General features: G+C 47.3%; 1 protein-coding gene and 2 long non-coding RNA genes across 4 annotated transcripts in view; 1 reads left to right on the plus strand and 2 right to left on the minus strand.

Annotated features, from left to right (window-relative positions):
- Positions 1-3,247: 3,247 nt before the first annotated feature.
- Positions 3,248-4,461, minus strand: LOC121696830 (metastasis-associated protein MTA3-like). The gene is made up of 4 exons (XM_042077875.1): positions 4,028-4,461; positions 3,712-3,891; positions 3,599-3,630; positions 3,248-3,268 (listed from the first exon to the last, which is right to left on the minus strand). Exons 1-4 carry the CDS (start codon positions 4,116-4,118, stop codon positions 3,248-3,250), a joined length of 324 nt encoding a protein of 107 aa, XP_041933809.1. The 5' UTR covers positions 4,119-4,461.
- A 24-nt stretch (positions 4,462-4,485) lies between these two features.
- LOC121697457 overlaps positions 4,486-24,878 on the minus strand; it is a 43,711-nt gene continuing 23,318 nt past the window's right edge. Inside the window, exons 1-4 of one of the 2 annotated variants that reach the window (XR_006026457.1) lie at positions 22,056-22,143; positions 5,687-5,781; positions 5,161-5,256; positions 4,486-4,956 (exon numbers count right to left, since the gene is read on the minus strand). This is a non-coding gene — a long non-coding RNA (uncharacterized LOC121697457). Of the gene's footprint in view, positions 4,957-5,160; positions 5,257-5,686; positions 5,782-22,055; positions 22,144-24,878 lie in introns of those variants that run through there. The other variant, XR_006026456.1, reaches the window with a different exon arrangement.
- Positions 15,222-19,824, plus strand: LOC121697453. The gene is made up of 2 exons (XR_006026452.1): positions 15,222-15,319; positions 19,635-19,824. It is a non-coding gene; the product is annotated as an uncharacterized LOC121697453 (long non-coding RNA).

The following is a 24,878-nucleotide window of genomic DNA, read 5'->3' on the forward strand; positions in this document are numbered from 1 at the left end:
TGCCAATCTTAGAGGCACCCATAGACTTCTTAGTTTAGCTTGCATCTAGAACAAGACACATTAAATTGAAAATATGCATGCACTTAAAGCACTTTAGACTGGTGATTCTATTTTCTTGTTTTTTTATGTTGCTTTAGCATATATGCAACATTCTTTGGATTAATTAAGGGTTTTCAACCAGTGATTGCTTTTGTGCTCACAGCTAAAATACTGTGAACAGTTGCGCCATCTTCATAAAGTTGGCAGAGTTTGATTTCAAAAGTTTTGAACTAAAACATATGATGGGCTGATTCATGGTTCAAGCAATACACCCAGTGGCGCAAAAAGCGCATAGGGGCGCAGCACCATGGGGGCGCCAAATCGATGGTAAAAAAATATATATATTAGGTATTTTCTATATGTAGCTACTGCTGTCTGTTTTTAAATCATTTCAACATTTTCTCAATGGTCTATAACATTTTAGAGGACTAACAGGCTAGAGTAGGCGCCCTATCTCATAAGATTCCATCATATAATTTTGACATAGAAGAGGGAGTGGGGGCGCCGTGAGAGCTGAGCGAGCAGATAGGCCGGTGTAACAGAGTTGGGAGAGAGAGGGTCGTTACACCTACGAGTAGTGAGTTGCCGTCTATGGAAAAAGACGGATAGGCCCAGGCTCGGACTGGTAACAACAGGTTATCTGCTCCTGGACTTAAATAATCTGAAATTATTTTCAGAAATCAAGAAACATGAGACCAAATGTATAATGAAAAATAGAAAACATTTTAAAATGCCAAATGCATGTCAGTATGTTTCAGGTTAAATCTTATATTTTCTGGAAGGTGGCTGAACATTTGGAATCTATTTTCAGAGAACCATCCAAGCTTATCTATGCAAATGCTATAGTGGCACCAACAGACTTCTTAATGTCACCTGCATTTATAGCAAGACTCAATAATTTGAAAATATGTATGCAAACGTAGAACACTTTAGACTGGTGATTCTATTTTCATGTTTGTTTATGTTGCTTTAGCATATATGCAACATTCCTTGGATTAATGAAGGCTTTTTAACCAGTGACTGCTTTTGTGCTCACAGCTAAAATACTGTGAACAGTTGTGCCATCTTTATAAAGTTGAACTGAGTTTGCTTTTAGATAGATAGATAGATAGATAGATAGATAGATACTTTATTGATCCCCAGGGGAAATTCAAGGTCAGCAGCAGCATACATACAACACAAACACATTCTTTAACAGCAGAAAGAGTAATTAAAGTATATAATATAAAAACACAACTAAGCAGTAAGGACAATAGAAGATAAAGAATATGCTAAATATACTAAAATACAAATTATACTAACACTTAATACAATATATAAAAATATACAAAAATACAAATTACAAACATACAAATTATACTAACACTTAATCTAAATCAATTCTAAAAACAGTATCCACATAGTGGTGATTAATAAATCAGAGGCGCTTGCAATGACTGAGGCAGGGACTGAGCCTGTGATTCTCTGTGCATAGTAAGGTATGGTAAGGTGCTCTAAGGTGCTCTGTGTGAATGAGTGTCATGGTGGTAGTGCCATGGTGATAGTGGTCATGGTGATAGTGCAAATGAGTAAGTCAACAGTGCAACAATGCAGAAATAAAGTAAAGTCTATATATCTATATATTTAACTATTTAAGAAAATGTATAAGTGTGGCCACAGTTCGGCTGTGGCATAGAGGGGGGGGGGGGGGGGGGGGTTATGCATATGTGCTAATGTGCTAATATAGCAGAGTGAGGCATAAAGACAGTGGTACAAGTGGCTAGTGGACAGACAGTACCAAACATGGAGGGGGTGAAGAGGCAGACAGACTATGCAGAGAAGTCTATCTCTCCTCTTCCCTTAAGTGAGGCATTGAACAGTTCAGTGGCCCTGGGGACAAATGGCTTTCTCAGTCTGTCAGTTGTGCAAGGCAGTGAGCGAAGTCTCCAGCTGATCAGGCTCTTCTGCTTAACAATAGTGCTGTGGAGTGGGTGACACTCATTGTCCAAGATGTTGATCAGTTTGTTCAGGGTCCTTTTGTCAGATAGTGAAGTGAAATTATGCTACAGAAAGCTGAGGATACAGAAAAATAGTGAACTGAACCTCCGTGAACCAACAGGGATCTTGAATAGATTTGCATTAGTGCTTGGGCAATATATGGATATTACAGAAACACTACACTCTGTCATTGCAACATTATTGTGTGGGCAGTATCAAACTAAGAGACAGACAAACATCAGTCTCACTGTTAACCAGGGAGATATCTATCAATGTTATGCAGGGGGGCATGAGCTCCTTTCTGTCAATTGTGTCTCTATTGATCTATTGTTGTGTGTTAAATTGGATCGAGGCATTCATGATGATTGGATTGAAACAGTCAGAATTCATGATGTTTGTGGGTGGCCATGTGTGTCTGACCAGAGATGTCTGGGTCTATTGTCTCTGGGCACAAGGTTAGATATTGGCTCTCCACAAACTGGCCTTGGGTCAGTTAGCTTTGGCATGGTTTAGTTCTCTCTGGGCAGGCACTGACACAAGTGGCCGCAGAGACAGGAGTGAGTGTGTGCTACGATGCAGCGGTGAGAGGAACGTGCAGGTAAGATATAACCCAGCAAACCTACCTGGTCTCCCGGGAAACGAGGAAGAAGCTGTCGTCAGGGGCGTCGATCCAGTTGGGCCGGCGCTTACGCAGCATCATGCTGCTAGCACGCATGTTTGACCCGCTGCTCTTCCCTGTCATGAGCCCTCTCACTCCACCGGGTTACCACCTTAAGTGGTTTCCATTATCTTCCACTCTGCTCACCACTCTCTCTCTACTCAGCCTAACTAGCTCCACCTGTCCCTGCTCTGCTCTGCTCTAATTACTCTGCCAGCTGCGCTGCATTACCCACTAACCTCTCCCAGTATTTAAAGCCCTGTCTTTCAGCTCTCCTTTGTCAGATCGTCTGCAAAGCTCACACCCGGAACCTGTTTGCTCGCGCTTCTGGCTCACGCTTGTTTTGTGACCCCGGACCTGCCTGAATCTTGGATTCTCTTCTGCCCCAGAAAACCAGACCTGCTTTCTGCCGTAACGACTCCTGACTACTCTTCGATCCCGGTAACTCTGACCAGCCTTCTGCCTTGCTACTACGAATTTGGATCTCCCTTGAACTGTACTTCTGCCTCGTTTCATCCGCCCTGTTGTGTCTGTGTTCCCCCCCCAGGACTTCCGGACCACCCACCACCGGCGTCATAGGACGCATCGGTGCCACTGGGGGGGACAGTCACAGCACATTGGACGGAACCCCTGTATCCCTGTTATTCCCCTGGAATAACCCCTGGAGCCTTCACTCACTCCCTACTTCCCTTTTCCCTGAAGTTTAATAAACTTTCTGGTGTGACGCAATTGTGGTCCTCTGGTCGTCTGTCTGAACCGTGACATTCCCATTATGCTGAGAGAGGGGGATAGAGGGAGAGAGAGAGAGAGAAAGCTAAGGACCAGATTCAAAGGCTATCATTTACTTTATTACCAATGCATAAGTGCATTTATATTTTATTATATTATATAACACTTCTATCTTATATAAACAATCAAGCTTACCAGAACAGGTCCTACAATGTGTCCTGGGTTATCTATTAGAGCAGAAACAAAACATTTGACATGAAGTATACCGGTATGTGTCTAAGGAAATGCAGAGGACAGGATCGGCTGACCTTGCGCTGCGGTGGCTCCCCTCCTCTCCGCCTCTGGCTGGCTGTGGTGCTGGTAGCTGCGTTTCCCCAGCATGCTGAGTGACCCGTGACTGGGCAGGGAGGAGAGCAGACGACGCGGAGGCTGCACCTGCAGGCTGGGGGTCCTCGGGGGCCTCAATCCGTGGGGGGCTGGGCGGGACTCTGACGTAAACAAACAAAGCACACACACACACACACCGCATCACTTCAACATGAACCAAACCGAGCAGCCCCAGCCCCCACTTATAGGGGGCGACGTTGAGTGTTTGTGGTATCGCATGCGGGACAGCGGACTCACCAAGGAACTGCAGCACGCTGGTCAGGGTGCTTCTGGGTGTGGGTCTGACTCGCACCGGCCTTCCTCCTGTCCCCTCCGACGCTCTGATCATATCTACACATCAGAATGCAGTGAGGCACGGTGAACAACTCTCTCTCATGCTCTCTCGCTCTCCCTCACCGCCCTCCACCTCAGCAGATTTAACCAGTCAGCTTGATGAAGGGGCCCGCGAGACTCCAGCCTCTAGTTATTGATGGCTGGTGAGTTTGCCCAGACAGATGCTTACAGAGGCTGCGCACTGTGGCTGGGAAGTGACAAGCTACCGTTTTTATCAGCAAGAGCAGATGTTAGTCTTACTAATGTTCATAGGTCACTAATGGCCTTACACACCAACACATGCCCCAATTGTTGTTTTCTTTCTTTTTATGTATGGCTATTGTCTGCAAATTCAGCAGGTATCAAACATACGCTCGTGACACATTTAAGACATTACAATATATTTATTACACAAAACAGAAATAAAACATGACATATGCAATATGACAATTGCACTTTGCACTTTTGACAGAACTGACAGATTATGTAACCTGCTAACTACTGCAATGTTTTTTTTTTTTTTAGTCGTTACAGATAGCTTGCCTACAGGAGCTTTGTCAGTTGGTGTTGGGGATTCCTTGGATGCAGAATAAGGGTCGTCATCCCGTCATGTGTGGTCCTGCGTGTTCGTCGGGAGTTTCCTGACAGCCAAGGACAATACGTGGGCTTCAAACTGCCTCCCCTGGATTGAAGCGAGACACATACTGTAGTTGGCGATCACCTCCTCCTTCTCTGGGTGCTCAAACTCTGAGGACAGAGTTTTTTTTTGCTTATTTTCAGGAGTTCCTCCCTGTATGCTTCTTGGTCCACAAAGACCTCGCCCATGATGAAGCCCATCAAGTCTTCCACATACCCTGTGCAATATTTCACACTTCGTAACTATGTACATAGTTTGTAAAGTATTTCATTGTACATTTATTTATTGTTTTGTTCATTGTAAAGACACCATAGTGCAATAGCATGCAAAATGAACAGATCTTTTATTGTTGATAAATAAAAAATTATGTAATGTTGTCTCGGTTTTGATGGGTTTCACCCTGCACTCTCCCTTCCTGTACTTTGGGAAATGCATCCTGTAGAGAGGGTCCCCAGAGGAGAAGGTGGCCTGGTCTCGTGCAGCATCCTCATTGTAATGCAGAGAAGCCAGGTAGAGTCTTGCGCAAATTGCGACAAACCCTTGCAGCTTAAATGAAATAGAGCTATAGGGGAAATGTGCAAACACTGGATAACGTTATAAAGTGAGGCTACAAGCTAACATTAGCTTATACTAAGGGCTTTTAGCTGTTGGTCGCCTCAATTGTGGATAACATGACAATATTTAATGGAGGTCTAGCGTCTAGACAACATTTTAACAATCATTACTTTCAGATATTATTGACTGGGATTGTCAAATATGACTCGATCGGCTGTGTGCTGCATTTGCAATTTGGAATGGAGAAAATGCTCACTCCAAGCAGATGTAGGGCTAACGTTAGCCGTAATTTTTGCGTTAGCTTGTGCTAAATGACAAAACACGAACAACCTAACGTTAGTTCATGCATAACTGCGATAGAAACACAAAAGTCATTATTTGAAAGTACTTACATGTCTCTCATCTTGTGACTTGGCACGGACAGTAGGTACAGATCCCTCTGTCAAACGAAGTCCCTCAGTGTACTGTCCTAGGTTTTCAAAGCAGTCTGAAAAAAATATTGAAATAATAAGAGAATCAGGGGAGCCAGTTCATAGCTTATGTCTTTGGCAAGTAGCCTTCTACAGACACACAGGTGAAGAACAGTCAGCCAGTAGGCTACTAGCACAACCAGACCCTTAAAAAAAAAACTGCATTACTTCAAGTGTCAAACTGCAGATTTCTGAGTATGAAAACCGCAGTTTTGGAGAAAATATTTGCAGTTCTTATGCAGGGAATGCAGTATTTTAGACACAAAAAATTGCATAGTACAGTACTTTACTACAGAAATGCAGTATTTTGGACATGGAAATACTATACTGCACTGTAGCCTACTGTGGTATAACTGAACTGTACTTGAAAAAACTGCAGTTAGTTTTTGCAAGGGGATATTTACAGCAAGCATCAAAAGCAAACAGCCCAGACTGTCAGACACCAAACAGGACGAGGACCACAATTGCGTCACGTTCAAAAGTTTATTTAAGGGTTGGGGGTTTCAGGGGTTCCGGGGGGGGTACAGGAGTTCCAAGAGTCTGCGTGTGTGTGTTCCCCCAGTAGCCGAACAGCGAAGGCAGGAGCTGGATGATCCGGGAAGTCCTGGGGGAAACACACACACAACAGCAATTGAAACGAAGCAGCAGTACAGTCAAGGACTAGGCGGTATTCGTAGAAGCGGGACGGAAGGCAGGTCAAGATACCGGGGCTGGAGAACACAGAAGTAGTCGAGCGGGTCCGGGATCACAGGCAAAGAGTCAGAGGCGTTTTCAATAAACAGGCAGGTAACTGGTGCTGGTTGCAGACGATCTGACAAGTGTGGACTGAAAAGCAAGGCTTTATATAGAGGGCATGATGAGTGGTGAATGCAGTGCAGCTGGTAGGTAACGAGGGTGAGGCAGAGCAGAGCAGGAACAGGTGGAGGTCATCAGACTTCAATCAGCACGTGTTACCAGGCAGAGAGAGAGCTCATGACAGAACCCCCCCCCTAAGGGACGGCCCCAGAAGTCCCCAAGAGTGACACCACGTCGGGAGGGCGGAGGGGAGCCGGTGGAGGGCTAGAATTCCTCCGAGCGGTCCGAGTGAACATCCTCATCCTCGGAGGGAGCTGGAGGGTCGTGGACAGAAGACGGGACAGGTACCGAGACAGGGTCAGGGTCAGGCACATGACAGGAAGCCGGGCGGGCAGGACGGTTAGGGACCCCTCTGGGGCGGCCCCTACGGATTGCAGGTTGATCAGGATGCAGACGGTGGAAGTCGGCGATGAGTGTCCGGTCCACAATCCGACTGGCTGGCACCCAGGTTCTCTCCTCAGGTCCATAGCCCTCCCAGTCGACGAGATACTGGAGGCCCCTACCTCGCCGTCTGGACCGAAGCAGGCGTCGAACGGTGTACACCAGCCCACCGTCAACGAGGCGAGGAGGAGGAGGAGGAAGCGGCACGGGGACCAGCGGGCTTTCATGCGTCGGCTTGACTTTCGAAACATGGAAAGTAGGGTGCACCCTCATGGAGGTTGGCAACTGGAGCCGGACTGCGGTTGGGCTGATGACCCTCTGGATAGGGAACGGGCCGAGGAATCGAGGTGCCAGTTTACGCGATTCCACCCGCAGTGGGAGATCCTTGGCTGACAGCCACACCTTCTGGCCAACACGGTAGGCGGGTGCCGGCGATCTTCGGCGGTTAGCCCCAGTGGCATAGCTGACAGCTGACTTGAGTAGCGTGGCACGAGCTTGTGACCAGGTACGACGGCAACGGCGGGCATAGGCGAGGGCAGACGGGCAGGACACATCTCCTTCCTGGCTGGGGAACAGGGGGGGCTGGTAGCCATACACACACTGGAAAGGTGACATACCAGTGGCAGAGCAGGTGAGGGAGTTGTGAGCATACTCTATCCACATCAGTTGTTGTGCCCAAGCCTGGGGTTTGCGAGAAACCATGCACCGCAGCGCCTTCTCCAGCTCCTGGTTTGCCCGCTCGGATTGACCATTGGACTGGGGGTGGAACCCAGAGGTGAGACTCACTGTGGCCCCTAGAAGACGGCAGAACTCCTTCCAGAATGTAGAGGTAAATTGCGGGCCTCGGTCAGAGACAACATCCCTGGGCAGCCCGTGTAGACGGAAGACATGATCAAGAACAGCCTGGGCAGTCTCTCTGGCAGATGGCAGTTTAGGGAGGGGAATGAAGTGTGCCATCTTGCTAAACCGGTCAACCACAGTGAGAATGACAGTCATCCCACCTGATGGTGGGAGGCCAGTTACAAAGTCCAAGGAGACGTGGGACCAGGGTCGTGTGGGCACAGGCAAGGGCTGGAGTAAACCAGCGGGGGGCCGAGTGGAGGACTTGTTCTGATTGCAGGTGGGGCAGGCACGGACGAATTCTCGGACATCCCTTCTCAAAGACGACCACCAAAAGCGCTGGGCAAGGAGATGGCAGGTGCGGGCGGAGCCCGGGTGGCAGGCAAGGCGGGAGTTGTGTCCCCACTGTATGACCCGGGACCTCAAATTATCTGGGACGAAGAGACGACCGTCTGGGCATGCACTGGGACTGGGATGGTCACGGAGGGCCTCTTGAATTTCCTCCTCGATATCCCAGGTCAGGGCAGCTACGACGCAGGGATCGGGCAGAATTGATGCAGGTTCCTGGGAAGGGGCGTCATCCTTATGAAACTGACGGGAGAGAGCGTCCGGCTTGGTGTTCCGAGAACCTGGGCGGTATGACAGGGTGAAGTTGAATCTGGTGAAAAACAAGGCCCAGCGGGACTATCTGGGGTTAAGACGTTTGGCATTGCGGATGTATTCGAGGTTTTTGTGATCGGTCCAGACCAGGAACGGAACTGTGGACCCCTCCAGCCAGTGACGCCACTCCTCCAGGGCAAGCTTGACAGCCAACAGCTCACGGTTTCCAACATCATAATTGCGCTCTGCAGGTGAAAGCCGGCGAGAGAAAAATGCACAGGGGTGCAACTTGTTGTCCTCCTCTGCCCGTTGAGAGAGTATGGCCCCGACTCCCACGTCTGAGGCATCCACCTCGACAACGAACTGCCGGTCTGAATCCGGCATCTGGAGGATGGGGGCAGTGGTGAACCGGGCCTTGAGGGTATGAAAGGCTGTGTTGGCCTCTGGGGTCCAGGAAAAGGGGTGTTTGATGCTGGTCAGAGCTGTGAGGGGAGCGGCGACGGAGCTGTAGTTCCGGATGAATTTCCGGTAGAAATTGGCAAAACCGAGGAATTGCTGCAGCTTCTTCCTATTCCCCGGAACTGGCCAGGAGGTAACTGCCGAGACCTTTGCGGGGTCCATCTGGATATTGCCTTCAGCGACGATGTATCCCAGGAATGACAGTCTGAGCATGGAACTCGCATTTCTCCGCCTTGACATAGAGAGAGTTCTCCAGGAGCCGTCGAAGAACCAGCTGGACATGACGGGTGTGTTCGGACAGAGTTCTGGAGAAAATTAAGATGTCGTCCAGGTACACGAAGACGAATTTATTCAGCATGTCCCGCAGCACATCATTCACCAGCGCCTGGAATACCGCTGGGGCGTTGGTGAGGCCAAATGGCATTACCAGGTACTCATAATGGCCGGTGTGGGTGTTGAATGCTGTCTTCCACTCGTCACCCTCCCTTACTCGCACTAGGTGGTAAGCATTTCTAAGGTCCAGTTTGGTGAAAATAGTGGATCCCTGGAGCAATTCAAAAGCAGAGGTGAGTAAAGGCAGAGGGTACCGGTTCTTCACTGTGACATCATTCAGACCTCGATAATCAATGCAGGGGCGAAGAGAACCATCTTTCTTTCCCACAAAGAAGAACCCGGCACCAGCAGGAGAGGAAGACGGGCGGATGAGTCCAGCTGCCAGGGAGTCCCTGATGTAATCCTCCATAGTTTTTCTTTCAGGAGGGGATAGTGAGTAGAGGTGACCTTTGGGTGGAGCAGTCCCAGGGAGGAGATCAATGGCACAGTCGTACGGACGGTGTGGGGGCAGAGATGTGGCTTTGGTCTTGTTGAACACCTCTCGGAGGCCATGGTAACATTCAGGGACATTAGAAATGTCGTGGGCAATGCTGGGGGGTACTGAGCCGGGGGGCAGCGAGGCAGCACGCAAACAGGTCAGGTGGCAGGCATTTCCCCACTCTTTCACAGTTCCGGAGGCCCAATCGAGGTGAGGATTGTGGAGACGGAGCCAAGGGTAGCCCAGGATTAGGGGTTGGCCTGGAGAGCTGAGCAGGTGGAAGCGGATGGTCTCTCGGTGGTTTCCTGACACCATCATTGAGATGGGGGCTGTGATGCTGGTAACTGTGCCAATTGCGTGACCGTCCAGGGCCCGGGCTGGAACAGGAGTGGACAAGCGATGGCTTTCCAAGCCCAGCTGACGAGCAAGTCCTGTGTCAATAATGTTTGCTTCTGCGCCAGAGTCCACCAGGGCTGCCAGGGTGTGGGTGGAATCAGACAGGTGAAGACAGACTTGGATGAGGGGTTTACGGCTGATGGAGGGCTGAATGTTCATTGAGCTCATCCGGATTCCTCCTACATCTGGTGAGCTCCGGCTTTTGCTGGACAGGTGGCGACTCGATGACCATCACCACCACAGTACAGGCACAAGTTGGAGGTGATGCGTCGCTGGCGCTCTGCAGGGGTTAGGGAGGTGCGGCCGATCTCCATCGGTTCAGACTGGTCCGGCTGGCTAGATGGTGTGGCAGGTGCGGACAGAAGGGCAGTTGGGACACTCCGTGTGCTGGTGGATGGACTCTGGCGCCCTCTCTCATGACGGCGGGCCTGGATCCTGCGGTCGATGCGGACAGCCAGAGCAATGGCTTCATCAAGAGTGGGGGGTTGATCATGGGAAACCAGCTCGTCCTTTATGTAGTCCGCCAGGCTGTGGAGGAAAGCATCCACCAATGCTTCCATGTTCCAGGAGCTTCGACTTGCCACGGTTCGAAAGTCGATGGAGTAATCCGCAACAGTCCTTCTGCCTTGGCGAATACTCATCAGGATCCGAGATGCCTCGGCTATTGTGGATTCCAAATCGAATACCTTGAGCATCTCCTCTGCGAATAGGTTGAAGGTTGCACATGCTGGGGTCTGGCGCTCGAACTCCGCCGTTCCCCAGAGTCGAGCTCGGCCCGTCAGGTGAGTGATCACGTAACCGACCCTCGCCCCTTCAGTGGCAAAAGTCCTGGGTTGCAGGGTAAACTGGACACGGCAGCTCGTCAGGAACGCCCGTACCTGGGTTGGGTCGCCGCTGAACCGCTCTGGATTGCCGATCCTGGGTTCTGGGGCTCCGGCAGCCACGGTAGCAGTGGACTGGGCAGGAGACTCGGGTGCTGGGCCGGTGAGCAGGCTGGCTGGGGCTGGGCCGGTGGGAGCAGGCAGAGGAGAAAGGTTGGTGAGAAGTTGAATGATCATTGCAAGTTGTTGCTGTTGCTGCTGGAACTGCTGACGCTGGCTCAAGCCGGCTTGAAGTAGGGAGGCAATGTCAGCAGTGTTGCGGTTTACCTCTCTCTCTGTCTCTTCCAGGCGTTGCATGGCGGTGGGTGGTTCTGGTTCGTCGGTTTCCATGCTGGTTCGACCGTGCGCTGGGTCCATGTTTGGTCAGATCGTACTGTCAGACACCAAACAGGACGAGGACCACAATTGCGTCACGTTCAAAAGTTTATTTAAGGGTTGGGGGTTTCAGGGGTTCCGGGGGGGGTACAGGAGTTCCAAGAGTCTGCGTGTGTGTGTTCCCCCAGTAGCCGAACAGCGAAGGCAGGAGCTGGATGATCCGGGAAGTCCTGGGGGAAACACACACACAACAGCAATTGAAACGAAGCAGCAGTACAGTCAAGGACTAGGCGGTATTCGTAGAAGCGGGACGGAAGGCAGGTCAAGATACCGGGGCTGGAGAACACAGAAGTAGTCGAGCGGGTCCGGGATCACAGGCAAAGAGTCAGAGGCGTTTTCAATAAACAGGCAGGTAACTGGTGCTGGTTGCAGACGATCTGACAAGTGTGGACTGAAAAGCAAGGCTTTATATAGAGGGCATGATGAGTGGTGAATGCAGTGCAGCTGGTAGGTAACGAGGGTGAGGCAGAGCAGAGCAGGAACAGGTGGAGGTCATCAGACTTCAATCAGCACGTGTTACCAGGCAGAGAGAGAGCTCATGACACAGACACTGAAACGGGGCATTTATTGCTGTGTGAAGGTGATTCACACACAATTATGTTTCTTTCTCCTAGTCCTTTATAGGGAAAAACACTATATTTGGTAACTTCCATAGACATCCAAAATGGGGTGGGGATGATTGTATTGGGAGCACTGAGGTGTCAGACGATACTGTAAAAAAATGGTTACATTTTCGCGCTCAAAGTTCAGGTAGGAGGGCCCCTTAGCAGGATTTTGCTTAGGGCCCCATGGAGGTCTGAACCGGCACTGCTGCTACTGGAAGCAACTGGAATCCATGCATTTCCACAGAATTATTTGAAAACCTGTTGGTAGCATCAGCTAACTAGCGCCAGATCTTGGAGTGCAAGGGACAAGCGGAGATGAGCTATGAGACATACGTTCACACTCGGTATCATGTTTCAACACACTTTAGGTCAATATCACACCGGAATTCTTCTTTAAGGCAGCTTCAATCAAAGAGTAAACTGAGTGCCTGAAGTACTAATCTTTGATTGAAACATTCACTTGTATTGGAGTAATATATAAGGTGTATTGACGTGTTGCCTGAACACCATCCATATGGACCACAGAGCGGTAGCACAAAACCAATACGTCTTACAAGGCGAAAAGGCAGAAAGGCTAGATTCAGCGTTAGCTATCAAGGTAATCTGTAGAAAATATGATTAGGCAAATTAGGAAAGAAACTAACCAGGAATTGAATCGTAATGTTAAACCAATGACCTTGCAACCTACTCTTGAATTAAGTTCACCTGAAAGTGGAAGTGGAAGTAGATGAATGTGTTGTAACAGATGATGAACAATGTGCTGGATTACTAAACCAGATTGCCCTGACCTCAGAAATACTTGATGAGTATTGAATGTGAATTAAAGAATGGAAAATGAACTATAACTGCAAACAATGACCTCATAATAAATAATAAAGTGCGATGAATGAAATGTATCAATACAAGTACTTTAGTAGCCTGACATTGTAAAGTTTAGGGAATTATGTACTTAGAGAATTGTATGTCTCAAAACTGTTTAAATGAATGTATTCAGATTGCATTGTAATGCCATAAGTGTTTGTAACCTGTAAGAATGTAACCAAACTCTCTTGATGACTGTAAGTGTACGTTGTTAAATGTAATGTGTCACATTGTTATAATTATCGTTGAATGTAAACTGTTTGTGTAACTTCTGAAACTATCTAAACCATAATTACTGAATGTAATGTTGCATCTCCGAAATGTAACCCGGAGAAGTAATGTGTGTCATTTTAAATTGTTGGTTAAGATCAGTGACTTCTAGAATGTATTAGCTATCGTGAGGATATTCCCAGCTACCGTGAGAATATTCCCAGCTATCGTGGGAACTTCTAGAAGGTTCTAAACTGTCGTGGGAAAGTAGGATTGATTTGCCTTAGGAATGTGTGGGGGAGGTCAAGTCTACCTAGTATAAATAGGGGTCGAACCAAATGATCGGGGCTGCTGCTTCTTTTTTTCCTTCCTTCAACTCGTTGGGTTTTTGCTTTATGATGTCGCGTGCGGTTGTTAGAATTCATCTTCCGAAATTCGTTGAGAAGTGTTGGACGTCGCGGTCGCGGACCGAAACTCCGTGGAACCTGTTGCAGATATCAGACCTGCTTCTCCGACAGAGAGTGACTGCAGAAGACAATCAGCTGATTTTTCCCCTTTTTGAGGACTTACTTTTTTCCTTATATTCTCTTTTTCTCCATTTGTGGATTTACCATTTTTATTGTAATCTCTTCTCCATTTGTGGATTTACTATTTTCCTATTTTGTGGATTTACTCTTTTTCCATTTTCTACAACATTGTAACCTGCAAGTGGATATTACGCCGCATTTTGTAACATCACCAAAGTACTGAAAAGTAAAGAACTCATTTAACCTTGGCATCCAATTCTTCAAGCAGTATTTGTGTCTTTTCTTGGTTTTTCTACGAATTCCAGCAGGAGGGTAAGATAACTTGACTCTTCTGTGGTTATTCATCGGCTCTGTCTAAGACTTGGGTTAGTTGGACTTTAGTACTGCAGGACGGTAATAAAATCTCGATCCTTATAAAACCTGAGCAAGAAGTAGTCTATAACCTGTGTCTCTAGATAATCTCTAGTGTCAAACATCTTTGCACGTTAGCCAACTGTCCGAGACCTAGGCGTAGCTGCTCCTTATTTTATAGCATCCCAATAAATCCTCTACGGATCAACTTCCAAGGGGGATATTTATATAAAATAGGAGTAATAGGTTATCTGCGCCACTGAGGGAAGACGTGCAACTTCGCTCGACAGTAGGTCCCTGCTACCTGCAATAACCTCTTGGGGGTATCGTGGGTCCTAACTGCCTAGGCCTAGGGTTACGTCTGAGAAACGTCTGACGTTGACTAGGTTCTGGGGGTTACCTGCAGGGGGCAACACAGTATCTATACATTTACTTATGTAAAGGAATTGTGCACTTTGTCCACCTCTAACAGAATGCTACACAGCAAGTCAACTCACAACGTGAAGATAAAAACATTTTTTAACTATTTTTTAACTATTACATTTATTGTGAGCAAAGAACAGATGACTATAAGCAGCTTCTTCAAATAACATAATTCGCATCATGTGCTCAGAAGCATACCTTTGCCCCTTTAGACTGGCTTCCTGTTTTATGGCTCATCAAACTCAATGTGTGTGTGTGTGTGTGTGTGTGTGTGTGTGTGTGTGTGGGCGAGATACATAACTGCCAAGATTCTGCTGCAATCACTCTGAAACACGAGTTCAGTCCCATAAAACTATATGACAGTGGTTATGTGTACAAAGGTCTACACCTGATGAAAAAAGAACCGCCACATGCACCAATCTGGCTACAATATAGACCTAACGTTAAAGACATTTGTCCTCATGTTTAATAAACTGGACTTTTTAACTCTGTGATACATGACAGCTTTGTGCTATTCAGCTTCATGATCATCTATGCAGCATAGACTGACGCAATAGCCTCAAGGTCTCTATAACTTGTAAATAAATCCTGAATTTGTCTTATTTCCTCAAAACACTGTCTGCTATTGTTTTCAGACTGACATCACACTCTGGTTTCAGGTGGAGTGCCCAGTGTCCCCTCTGAGTGTGACGCTCAATGCACTTTTTGATGTGCCCATGTCTGACCATATTCAGAAAAGAATATTCTTTTCACGCACAGAGGAGAAAAAAACTCTTTGCTTTCACCTGGTCAGAGTTTCTTCACTGCGGCGGGTGCACACGCACACAGCGTCCTCCCTCTTGGTAGGCTTCCAGCTGGGGTTGGTCACGTCAGCCCGGGGCCCCAAAGGGGGCTGACGTGACCAACCCCAGCTGGAAGCCTACCAAGAGGGAGGACGCTGTGTGCGTGTGCACCCGCCGCAGTGAAGAAACTCTGACCAGGTGAAAGCAAAGAGTTTTTTTCTCCTCTGTGCGTGAAAAGAACCAAGAGTAAAGTTAAAAAAATAAACATAATTTAGGGAGTAAATTAGAACTTTTTTTGATTTAAAGCTGCACATTAATGAGAGTATTGAAGTTTGTGTCATTAAGTGTTTTGACAAGTAACGTACCTATATCAATGATTGATTAGCGCTAGATGTCATTTGATATAAGAAGTTTTCCGGAAAAAAGTAAACGGTTGAAGTGTACACATATTTTGGGTAATTGGAATAGATTCGTGAACGAATTAAAAGAAGTAATCGATTAACTACGGACAAGCTTGGGGGATTAAAGCTTTTCTTTTTCTGTACTGCCATTACATGCTGAGCTGTGTGAGTTTTGTGATAAAAGCTGTGTGGGTTTTGTGATAAATGCTGTGCGGGTGCCGAAGAGAAAATAGAAGGAGTTACTGTTGCTACAGTCATTATTGTTGCTGAAGTGAACTGTGTGGTTGTTTCTCAAGGTCTTTGTTTAGTTTAATGGCCTAGGACTAAACTTAGCGTTACAGTGATACGGAGAGGAGACAAAATCACCAGAGGGGGGGTGTTTTGGTTGTGCAGTAGGTGAAAAGTGGAATAGGGTTTCCAACCTATGTTTTTGTTGACTTGGTCAACTGTGAATTTAACGAGAGATCGTTAAAGGTGTGAGTGAGACGTTAATTCTTTGTCGTTGTCCAGCCGGTTTCGGGGAGAAAGGAAATAGTCTGAGTTAAGTGGAACTGACACTGGTGAAGGTTATTGTTGTGGCTTCATGCTGTGAGTAAAATAATTTGCCAGGTTCCGGAGCGAGAGAGATAAGGAGTGAGTGTTTTCTTTTCCCTGGCGGGAGCAGCGAGCGTGTGTGTGTGAGTGTGTGTGGAAAAAAAAGGAGAAGGACAGAGAGAGAGAGAGGTTTTTTTCTCTGGCCAAAGCAGAATCGCAAAAGTTGGCACTAAAACATCACACACTACTGACAAATTTAAGTAAAAAGTTTAAATAAAGGACCTCGTCCTTGTACGAACACATAGTCTAATTCGTATGGCTTCGGGCCCCAATAATAATTTGGAACAAGACATTGTGCAAGAGAGTAAGAAATCAGAGATGGTTCGCGGGCGCAATAAGCAAAAAGAAGATAAGCAAGCAGCTGACCATGATGAGGAGGGAGTGAAGCCTCAGCAGGAGGAGACATTCGCTGAAATACAAGATTATGTGTCAGATTGGATGGCGAAGAAATTTCAATTGGGCAAATTTGAGGAAAAATTGAGAAAAGATTTTGAAATTGATCCTGCATCTATTGTCCAGGGGCGCTGGCCACCTAAGAAGGTTCGTGAGGTGTATTTGAGTTGGAAAAAGCACAACAGACATCGTGAGCCCTATGCCTTTTTGTCAATGAGCCAGCTAAGGCGATCCTTTATGGGGGCTATGCGGGCATCCTGCTCGCAGGAGGTGGATGCCGAAAAACACCGTACTACATGTCTGGCAGAAGAATTGAAATCTCAGGCAGGGAAAGCTGGCAAGAGGTTGCAGACGGCCGCAATTGTGGAAGAGTCATTGAGAAGGAAGATACACAGAAATTGGAGAAGTGAGATGGAGAATCCGACACTGCACGGCTTGGACCCAGCAGCGCCACCTGCCATGGTGGAGGCTTCTGGAAGTGCAGTGGACGTCTCTGACACTATTGAGCTGGGAGGCAGTTTCATCGCACACTATCCGGCTATTGGAGGTCTGTTTGAGCCAATGAACAGCACCCCACCTGGCGGGTACCAACAGCCGACAGGGAGAGGCCCCTGTTACCAACAATCTACAGCTGATGCTCAAGCCAGCATGGGCCTAGCAACAGGCCCTGGCCTCTACGCTTCATATGTGACCCACTACCAACAACCTGCTCAACCCCAGCAGGGCCAATTTCAGCCACTGGCCGCTGCTACAGCACCCATTCCAACACCATCCATGCTGTTACCAGCGCCTCCTGCAACCAATCCCCAATACCTGTCGCCCGAACAAGCCAACCAAGCACCAGCGAATGATGACGCAACTGCTGTCCCCGTGACTGACGCCCCATCCACATCTGATGCAAGCCAGGGAGCGGCTGCTCCCGTAATTAAGCCCAAGACCAAGAGGCGCAGACCACCAGCAGAGGGATGGGATGTCTGGGATGAATCCGCTGATGAGGCCCTCATATGCCCAGTACGCACAGTAGCCAACGCTGATGGTGTGTCTGTGTTCTACCAACCAACCAAAGGGCGACGAAATCCAGAAGTGGTCCGCCGCCATACAGCACCCTCGGGATGCCGGACGGCATACCTGGACGAAGAAAAAAGAACTCAAGGAGATGAGAGACCTGCACCCTTTTGACGCATTGAAGATCCTACATCGTTACGTTACTGCCTTGCTTGAAGGCAACTACCAAAAGACCTGGCAGTCGTAAAAGTGAAAGCACACACAAGGCAAGACACCCTTGAGGCAAGAGGCAATGCATTGGCGGATGCGGCGTCAAGAACAGCCGCAAGAAAAAGAGAGGGAGGGGATAACGAAACGACTAACGAGAATGGACACGGAAATGGAAACACGGACGGATCTAACGGTAACAGGAATTTTTTTGAAAATAACAACGAGAAATGCATGATGAGAGTGACCAAGAAGATCAAGGAAACATCTGAAGAGGGAAAACGGGAAAGTTTGGCCAACATCAAAGACATGCAGAACAGCGCAAGCCGAGAAGAGAAGTGGACTTGGATTGAAAATGCGGCGAAGCTCCATGACGACAACCTGTGGAGGTTTGGAACACGAACAGTGGCTCCAGAAAGTCTTCTGCCATACCTGGCGACGCAAATTCATTCGCTTGGACACGTGGGAGTGGAAAAAATGAGGAACAGATTCATACAGGTCTGGTGGGCCCCAAAGTTCACAGCAACAGCCAGGGACATCGTCAAGCGGTGTGCCACCTGTCGGCAAAACAACCACGACAGAAAGGTCAAGCTGCCAACATTGAAAACACCTGCTCCACCAGGGCCTTTCAGAGTTCTTCAGATAGATTACATCACCCTTCCAAAGTGCAAAGGCTATCGCGACGTTCTGATTGTCCTGTGCAAGTTTTCTAGGTGGATCGAGGCGTTCCCTGCACGATCCGGAACTGCACTACACACTGCCAAAGTCCTCGTGAAAGACATCATTCCACGATACGGATTGCCGGAACAGATCTGCTCAGACAACGGAACACACTTCACTGGAGCAGTCTGCGCGGAGGTGGCCCGCATGCTGAATGTGCAATGGTCCCTGAACTGCCCTTACCACCCAGAATCCTCTGGGCAGGTGGAGAGAGCCAACCGGACGCTGAAGGAACGACTGGCCAAGAAACATCAAGAAGGCATTCCTTGGGTTGACGCCTTACCAACAGTCCTGTGTAGCATGCGTGCTACAAGCAACAGGGACACAGGACTCAGCCCATTTGAGATCGTGACTGGCAGGCCTTTCTCCGCACCAGGCACGATCGATCTGAGGAAAGCCGACATCCACCTGACATCAGATGCAATGCTGAACTACTGTGTGCAATTGACAGAAGCGGTCCAGACAGCGGCTAACCAAGTGAAAGAGGCCTGGGGAGACCCCCCGGAAGGTGGGCACTCTCTAGTGCCAGGTCAGTGGGTGATGATTCACAAGCCCCAAAGGTTAGCGCTAGAAGCGAAGTACGATGGGCCGTATCAGATCTTGTTGATAACACAGTCGGCAGTAAAGGTCCAGGGCAAAATCAAATGGATACACGCGAGCCACTGCAAACTAGTTGATCCGCCGGAAACATGACACGCCGGGCAGGGTACGAATTATATCTGATTTTCCGCCCGTCTTCTTTTTAGAAATAGGGTGTAGACCAGGGAGGAAGATTCACGGAAGACTTTCATTTTGACGGTGGATTTGTTGTTTTCACGGGAGGTCAGAGGAAAAAATGAAAAGGGTAGGGACAACAGTGTAGAATCTTTCCCTGTAAAACCGAGCCTGCTTGGAGTGTTGTGCTAATTGACTCTTGGTGACACAAACTCATGCTCAGAAAGGTGATAGACTTGGACAAGTCTTACCTGTTTTTTTTATTACTGGCATTAGCCATTATCTAATTCAGGAGTGATTACATATACCTGTGAAATGTTTAATCATTATGTGCGTGCATGTTATATTGTTATGTTACAATCAATACTATAACTTGATTATATATTACATTTAATCATTACATGATTGTTCTCACTGCAACCATGACTATCCTCCAACTGATACTGCTCTTTACTTTCACTCCACATGTACCCATGAAGTTGCTTGAAGCCACGGACATCATCCAGGACAGAGACTTTTGCCTTTGAACTGAACTGTTGCCTGCCGGTCTCCTTCACTTCCCCCCAAAAAGACTCTGTTTCCCAAAGGAATCCTCAACTCCATCGTTCTCTAACAGCGATCAGCTCACTGAATTCTGTGTTGTGTAACTGTTGTTGTGTGCCTTCTTTATCAACTGAAAAATGTCACCGAGAATGTTGTTTTGTTGTGCTGTTATTCTGTGTCACCTGGTTATTGTTACTGATACTCTGTATGACAGCCATCATGATGTGCACAAGGACAACACTTTTCTGAAGACGGCTCATGGGTTAGCCCAGGCCAAGCGTAAGCATTCGTGTTGGGTATGCGGGTTAATGCCATCTGCCTCTGAAGTGTATCCTTACATAGCCATCCCCTTTACCATCCCAGAGTATGTAGCAGCCTTTAACAGTACTACAAATGGTTCCCCTGATGACATCTTTCCCAATCCTCCATGGGCCAGAGGGCCCCCTACTAAGCTTAAATTGAGTTATGCCCCACGTGGTGTGGTCTGTTGGGTGGCCGACAAGAGTGGACGGTCGGTGGTAGGTCAGAGCATCTGCCCATATGAAGTTCAGGTTGGACAGACTGAGGTTTCCATTGAACAGTCAGGTGAAGTGGTCCTTATTCCCCTTCCCCCGATGATGCGTGTTCCAGGTGGGACGCCAGGAAGCACGGTCGTCACTAATGCACTAGCCCCTGTGTGTGTGGACAGTATGCATATTCCTATCTTCCCCCTAATTGGCAAGGCTCTTGTTATTTATCTTATGTTGTTCCAGCTGTGAGGATTGTGGGGAGGGAACATTTGGTGGGTGAGTCAACATCCATACACCCTAGGACTAAGCGGGACACTTTTGGGGGTCACAGTACTGTTGCAACCCCGACACAGAGATTCTTTGCCGCTTTAATTCCAACTTATGGCCTAACTGTGGCGCTTGATGAGATTAGAGATCTGGTACACATTGTTGATGTAGTAGCTAATGACACTGCACATGCTCTTTCAGACATTAACCGAGAACTGTATGCAGTAAGACAGGTTGCCCTTCAGAATAGACTCTGCCTGGACGTGGTTTTGGCCAGTAAGGGAGGTGCTTGTGCTCTGATTGGACAGGAATGCTGTACTTATGTGCCTGACTCGACCGGTAATGTCTCCAATTACATCAAAGATATTTACGCCCACGTGCAGCAGCTTAAGCGGGATAATGGTAGCTGGTCCCTGGGAGGTTGGTTGAGTAGCTGGGGTGGGCCCCTGTTTGCTCAGATTGTCCAGTTCATTATGCCCCTGCTCATTCCCATCTTTGTCATCTACTTAGCAATCCAAGTGGTGTTGTGTATCATTAAGCGTGCCACCACTACCAATCCAAGATTGGCCCCTGTTAGAGTACCTCCTGCCCAGCCTCGGGATGAACCGAGGATGTGGGTTTGATTCCTTTCCTTTTTAATTTTTTTATGTGTGAGACAATCCTCCGGAACGAAATCAGTTATTATGTTTTTCTTTTAAGACACCGGCACTTCCTCCTTTTCGAAGTGCTAGAGAAGTAATCTTGTCTTGGTTTGTCCTCTGTTCTTTAGACCACATCAGACTCCTTTTATTTGTTTTGTATGATCTATAAAAATCTGTGTTTTTTAATTGATCAAGAGGGGGGACTGTAGAAATCTGGGGTATTTCTGTATGTATTCTGATGTGTTCATCTGTGTTACTTTTTGTGTGTAGTAGAGACGTGGAGAGGTACATGCCATTGTTTGTGTCTGCACATAGGATTTACCATCAATAGGTCAGACTGCCATGTTCCTGGCCGTAGTCATAGCATGGGCAGAATGAGATATCACCTTGTTATTCTGTTTTCAGGGCTAGTACTTTTCCTATTATTTTTGAGCTATGGCTGGTACCTTCCACGTTGGCATGATTTACGTTGATATGATTTTAGTATAACAGGCTTTGTCTCAGGTTTGGACTTGGAGACGGATCGAGGAAGCGACTCGGGGAGCATCTTATGCCAAGACGCTCAGCAGCAGCCCGCTTCTACTAACTACCACACCTGTTAGACTCTGTGCAGTTTTACTGTTTGAGACTTAGCCTGTGCTCGGTTAGTGAGTGTTGTACCATCTACAATAAATTCTTTTAATCACCGATCCTGATCCAGCCGTCAAGCTTTATTGACCATCTTCAGTACAGACATCAGAACTAAAACACAACGCAAAACGATCGTGAATCCAACATTTTCCAATATATTGAATTTCCCCTGGGGATCAATAAAGTATCTATCTATCTATCTATCTATCTATCTATCTATCTATCTATCTATCTAAATGCAGCAAAGAACAGATGACTATAAGCAGCTTCTTCAGGTAACATTATTCAGATCATGTGTTCAGTAGCCTACCTTTGCCCCTTCAGACTGGCTTCCTGTTTTATGTCGACTTGTTTTTCCATGTTTTACACACACATAGCATCCAGATGAATCTCGTCATGACAAGCTACAATAAAAAACAAAACATCAGAATGTAGGTCTACATAACATTTCTCAATGCTGCTGCTGATTTTACATGATCTTTCTGAGACAAGACTAATAAACAACTCAACAGAAGGCTTTAGAATACTGTTCTGCAAAGGACCCAAATCAAATAAATGTGTAGCTATTAAGCGCTTCAGTTGACTTTTTAATGAACTTTTACATACTCGCCATTCCCGACCTGTCATGCACCTAAACAGAGGTGTTGCTGTTGTGAAAAGGCTATCGCTACCTACTTCACACCGTAGAAGAAGCAATGAAGCCGCTCTAGTTGCCATGGTGAATCAGTGAATCTGTGATCGGTGGCGGGGTCTATTTGAGCACGCACTTGTCCAGGATAGGTTTCACCAGGCTTGATGAATCCGTGTCTGCTCATCCTGGCTTGCTCGTTGTGCAACCAATTAAGCCTGTACGCTCTTGTTTTGGATTCATTGAGTGCAGCTCAGTAACTTATCTCGGATGTCTTAATTCTGCTTTTGTGCAATAGGCCCCTGATCTCTCAAGCCTGCATTACTAACCTACCAAGTCTTTGTTAAGGTGTTGGGTTGACATGACGCAACCTATTGGCAAACATTTACATCTAGAAAACGCTCCTTCTAGCTAATTATCCAGTTAGCTTATGTTGTCTGCCACTGTGAATTGTGTAGTGCTCACTTATCTCTTACAATGTTCATTTCTGCATGTTTGGTCTGATTTGCAAACCTGGCCTCCTGTACATGACTGTGTTAATCCAGGCTATCCATCAATGGCCAAGGATGCCCTATGTCCACACACCAGATATTTCCCCCAAAAAACATTTAATGTGTTACTAGCACTTTTAAATGTTTTACTACAGTTGACACTTGCTCAGTCTGAACATTGATGGTACAATTGTCAAATCTGCTCCTGTTGTCAGAAACCTTGGCATACGGCTTGACTCCTCACTCAGTTTCGACCCCCACATCACATTAAATCCCTCCTCACTCAGTTCCGACCCCCACATCACATTAAATCCCTCCTCACTAAAACTGCATTCTTTCACCTCTGGAACATTGCCCGCCTTCACCCCTTCCTTTCTACCACTGATGCACAGACCCTGGTTCACTCCTTCATTACATCCCGCCTAGACTACTGCAACTTCCTGTTCATTGGCCTCCCCACTAAAACACTTCAAAGACTACAATATATTCAGAACTCTGCAGCCAGACTACTCACTCATACCAAGAGATCTGCGCACATCACCCCTATTCTCTCTCAGCTTCACTGGTTACCGGTTCTGTCCCGAATCAAATTCAAAATTCTACTACTCACTTTCAAAGCCCTCCATGACCTTGCTCCTCCTTACCTCTGTGACCTTCTGATCTCTTACACTCCTCCCCGATCCCTCAGATCCTCTAATCAAAACCTCCTCTCTGTCCCCCGCACCAGACTCTCTACCCTGGGTAGCAGGTCTTTCAGCACCATGGCCCCTAAGCTCTGGAACTCTACCCTGGGTAGCAGCTCCTTCAGCGCCATGGCCCCTAAGCTCTGGAACTCTACCCTGGGTAGCAGCTCCTTCAGCGCCATGGCCCCTAAGCTCTGGAACTCTACCCTGGGTAGCAGCTCCTTCAGCGCCATGGCCCCTAAGCTCTGGAACTCTACCCTGGGTAGCAGGTCTTTCAGCGCCATGGCCCCTAAGCTCTGGAATTCCCTCCCTCAATCCCTCCGTGACTGTCCCTCCTCTCCTTTCTTCAGAGCTCACCTCAAGACCTTTCTGTTTCAGAAACACTTTTCACCTTCCGCCACCACTTGACTCATCGCAAATGCCCTTTTTTTTACTGTCTGTTTGTTTTTGTGTTGTCTTGCTCTGTTTGTGCTGACTTTGTAAAGTGACCTTGAGTCTGAGAAAGGTGCTATATAAATAAAACGTATTATTATTATTATTATTACTACCTTTCAACTCTTATTATATTCTTACTGAATGATGAATGGTACCATGTTAGTAAAAAGCTAACCTCCGTAGTTGTACGGGAAATGCACCCCAGGCTACTACATCATCATCCTGCCCGTCTACTTTGAAACTCATCCCGGTGCATGAAAGCACACAATAGTATTTATTTCACACATTTGAAGGTAGTTTGTCAGCAAGGCTGTCTACAGACTCTTTCTATGACTAGATGTACAAAATAGGACTGCCGCTCAGTCCTGTACATCCTCTCCACGAAAACAAATCATGTTTTTCAATTTGTCTCCATCTCCTACTCCATCGCCTACTCTTGCTACTTTTGTGTATGCTTGTATCATACACATGAAATTTGGTGCAGTTCAGAACATCTCAACTGAAGATAGGGCTGATTAAAACAGTATAATATTGCATTTTCGTTTTCTTTTTTTTTTGGGGGGGGTTACAAATGAGTGGTTATGGGCTAGGTTGATGCGGGCCCTTGAGACCAACATACCGTACAAATTTCATCATCCTCAGTGCCACGGTTCAGGTAGTTATTTAGGAAAAACTGTATTTTCTGGGTTTTGGGGGGCCCAGCTATGCTGGCGGCGGTCATAATCAGGAGTTACAAAAGTAATGTAATTACTGTAATATATTAGCCTGGCGGGCCATCCTATATCATTGAAATGTACATGTATAGTCTGGAATCGACCCATTCACCTCGCTTAATCCAGGGGGCGGGCAGAGAATTGTCTTTCAAACTGCCTAGGCATGCAATAGGCCAGCGCTAC

This window comes from Alosa sapidissima, chromosome 22, assembly GCF_018492685.1.
Source record: "Alosa sapidissima isolate fAloSap1 chromosome 22, fAloSap1.pri, whole genome shotgun sequence".
Taxonomy (NCBI): Eukaryota; Metazoa; Chordata; class Actinopteri; order Clupeiformes; family Clupeidae; genus Alosa; species Alosa sapidissima.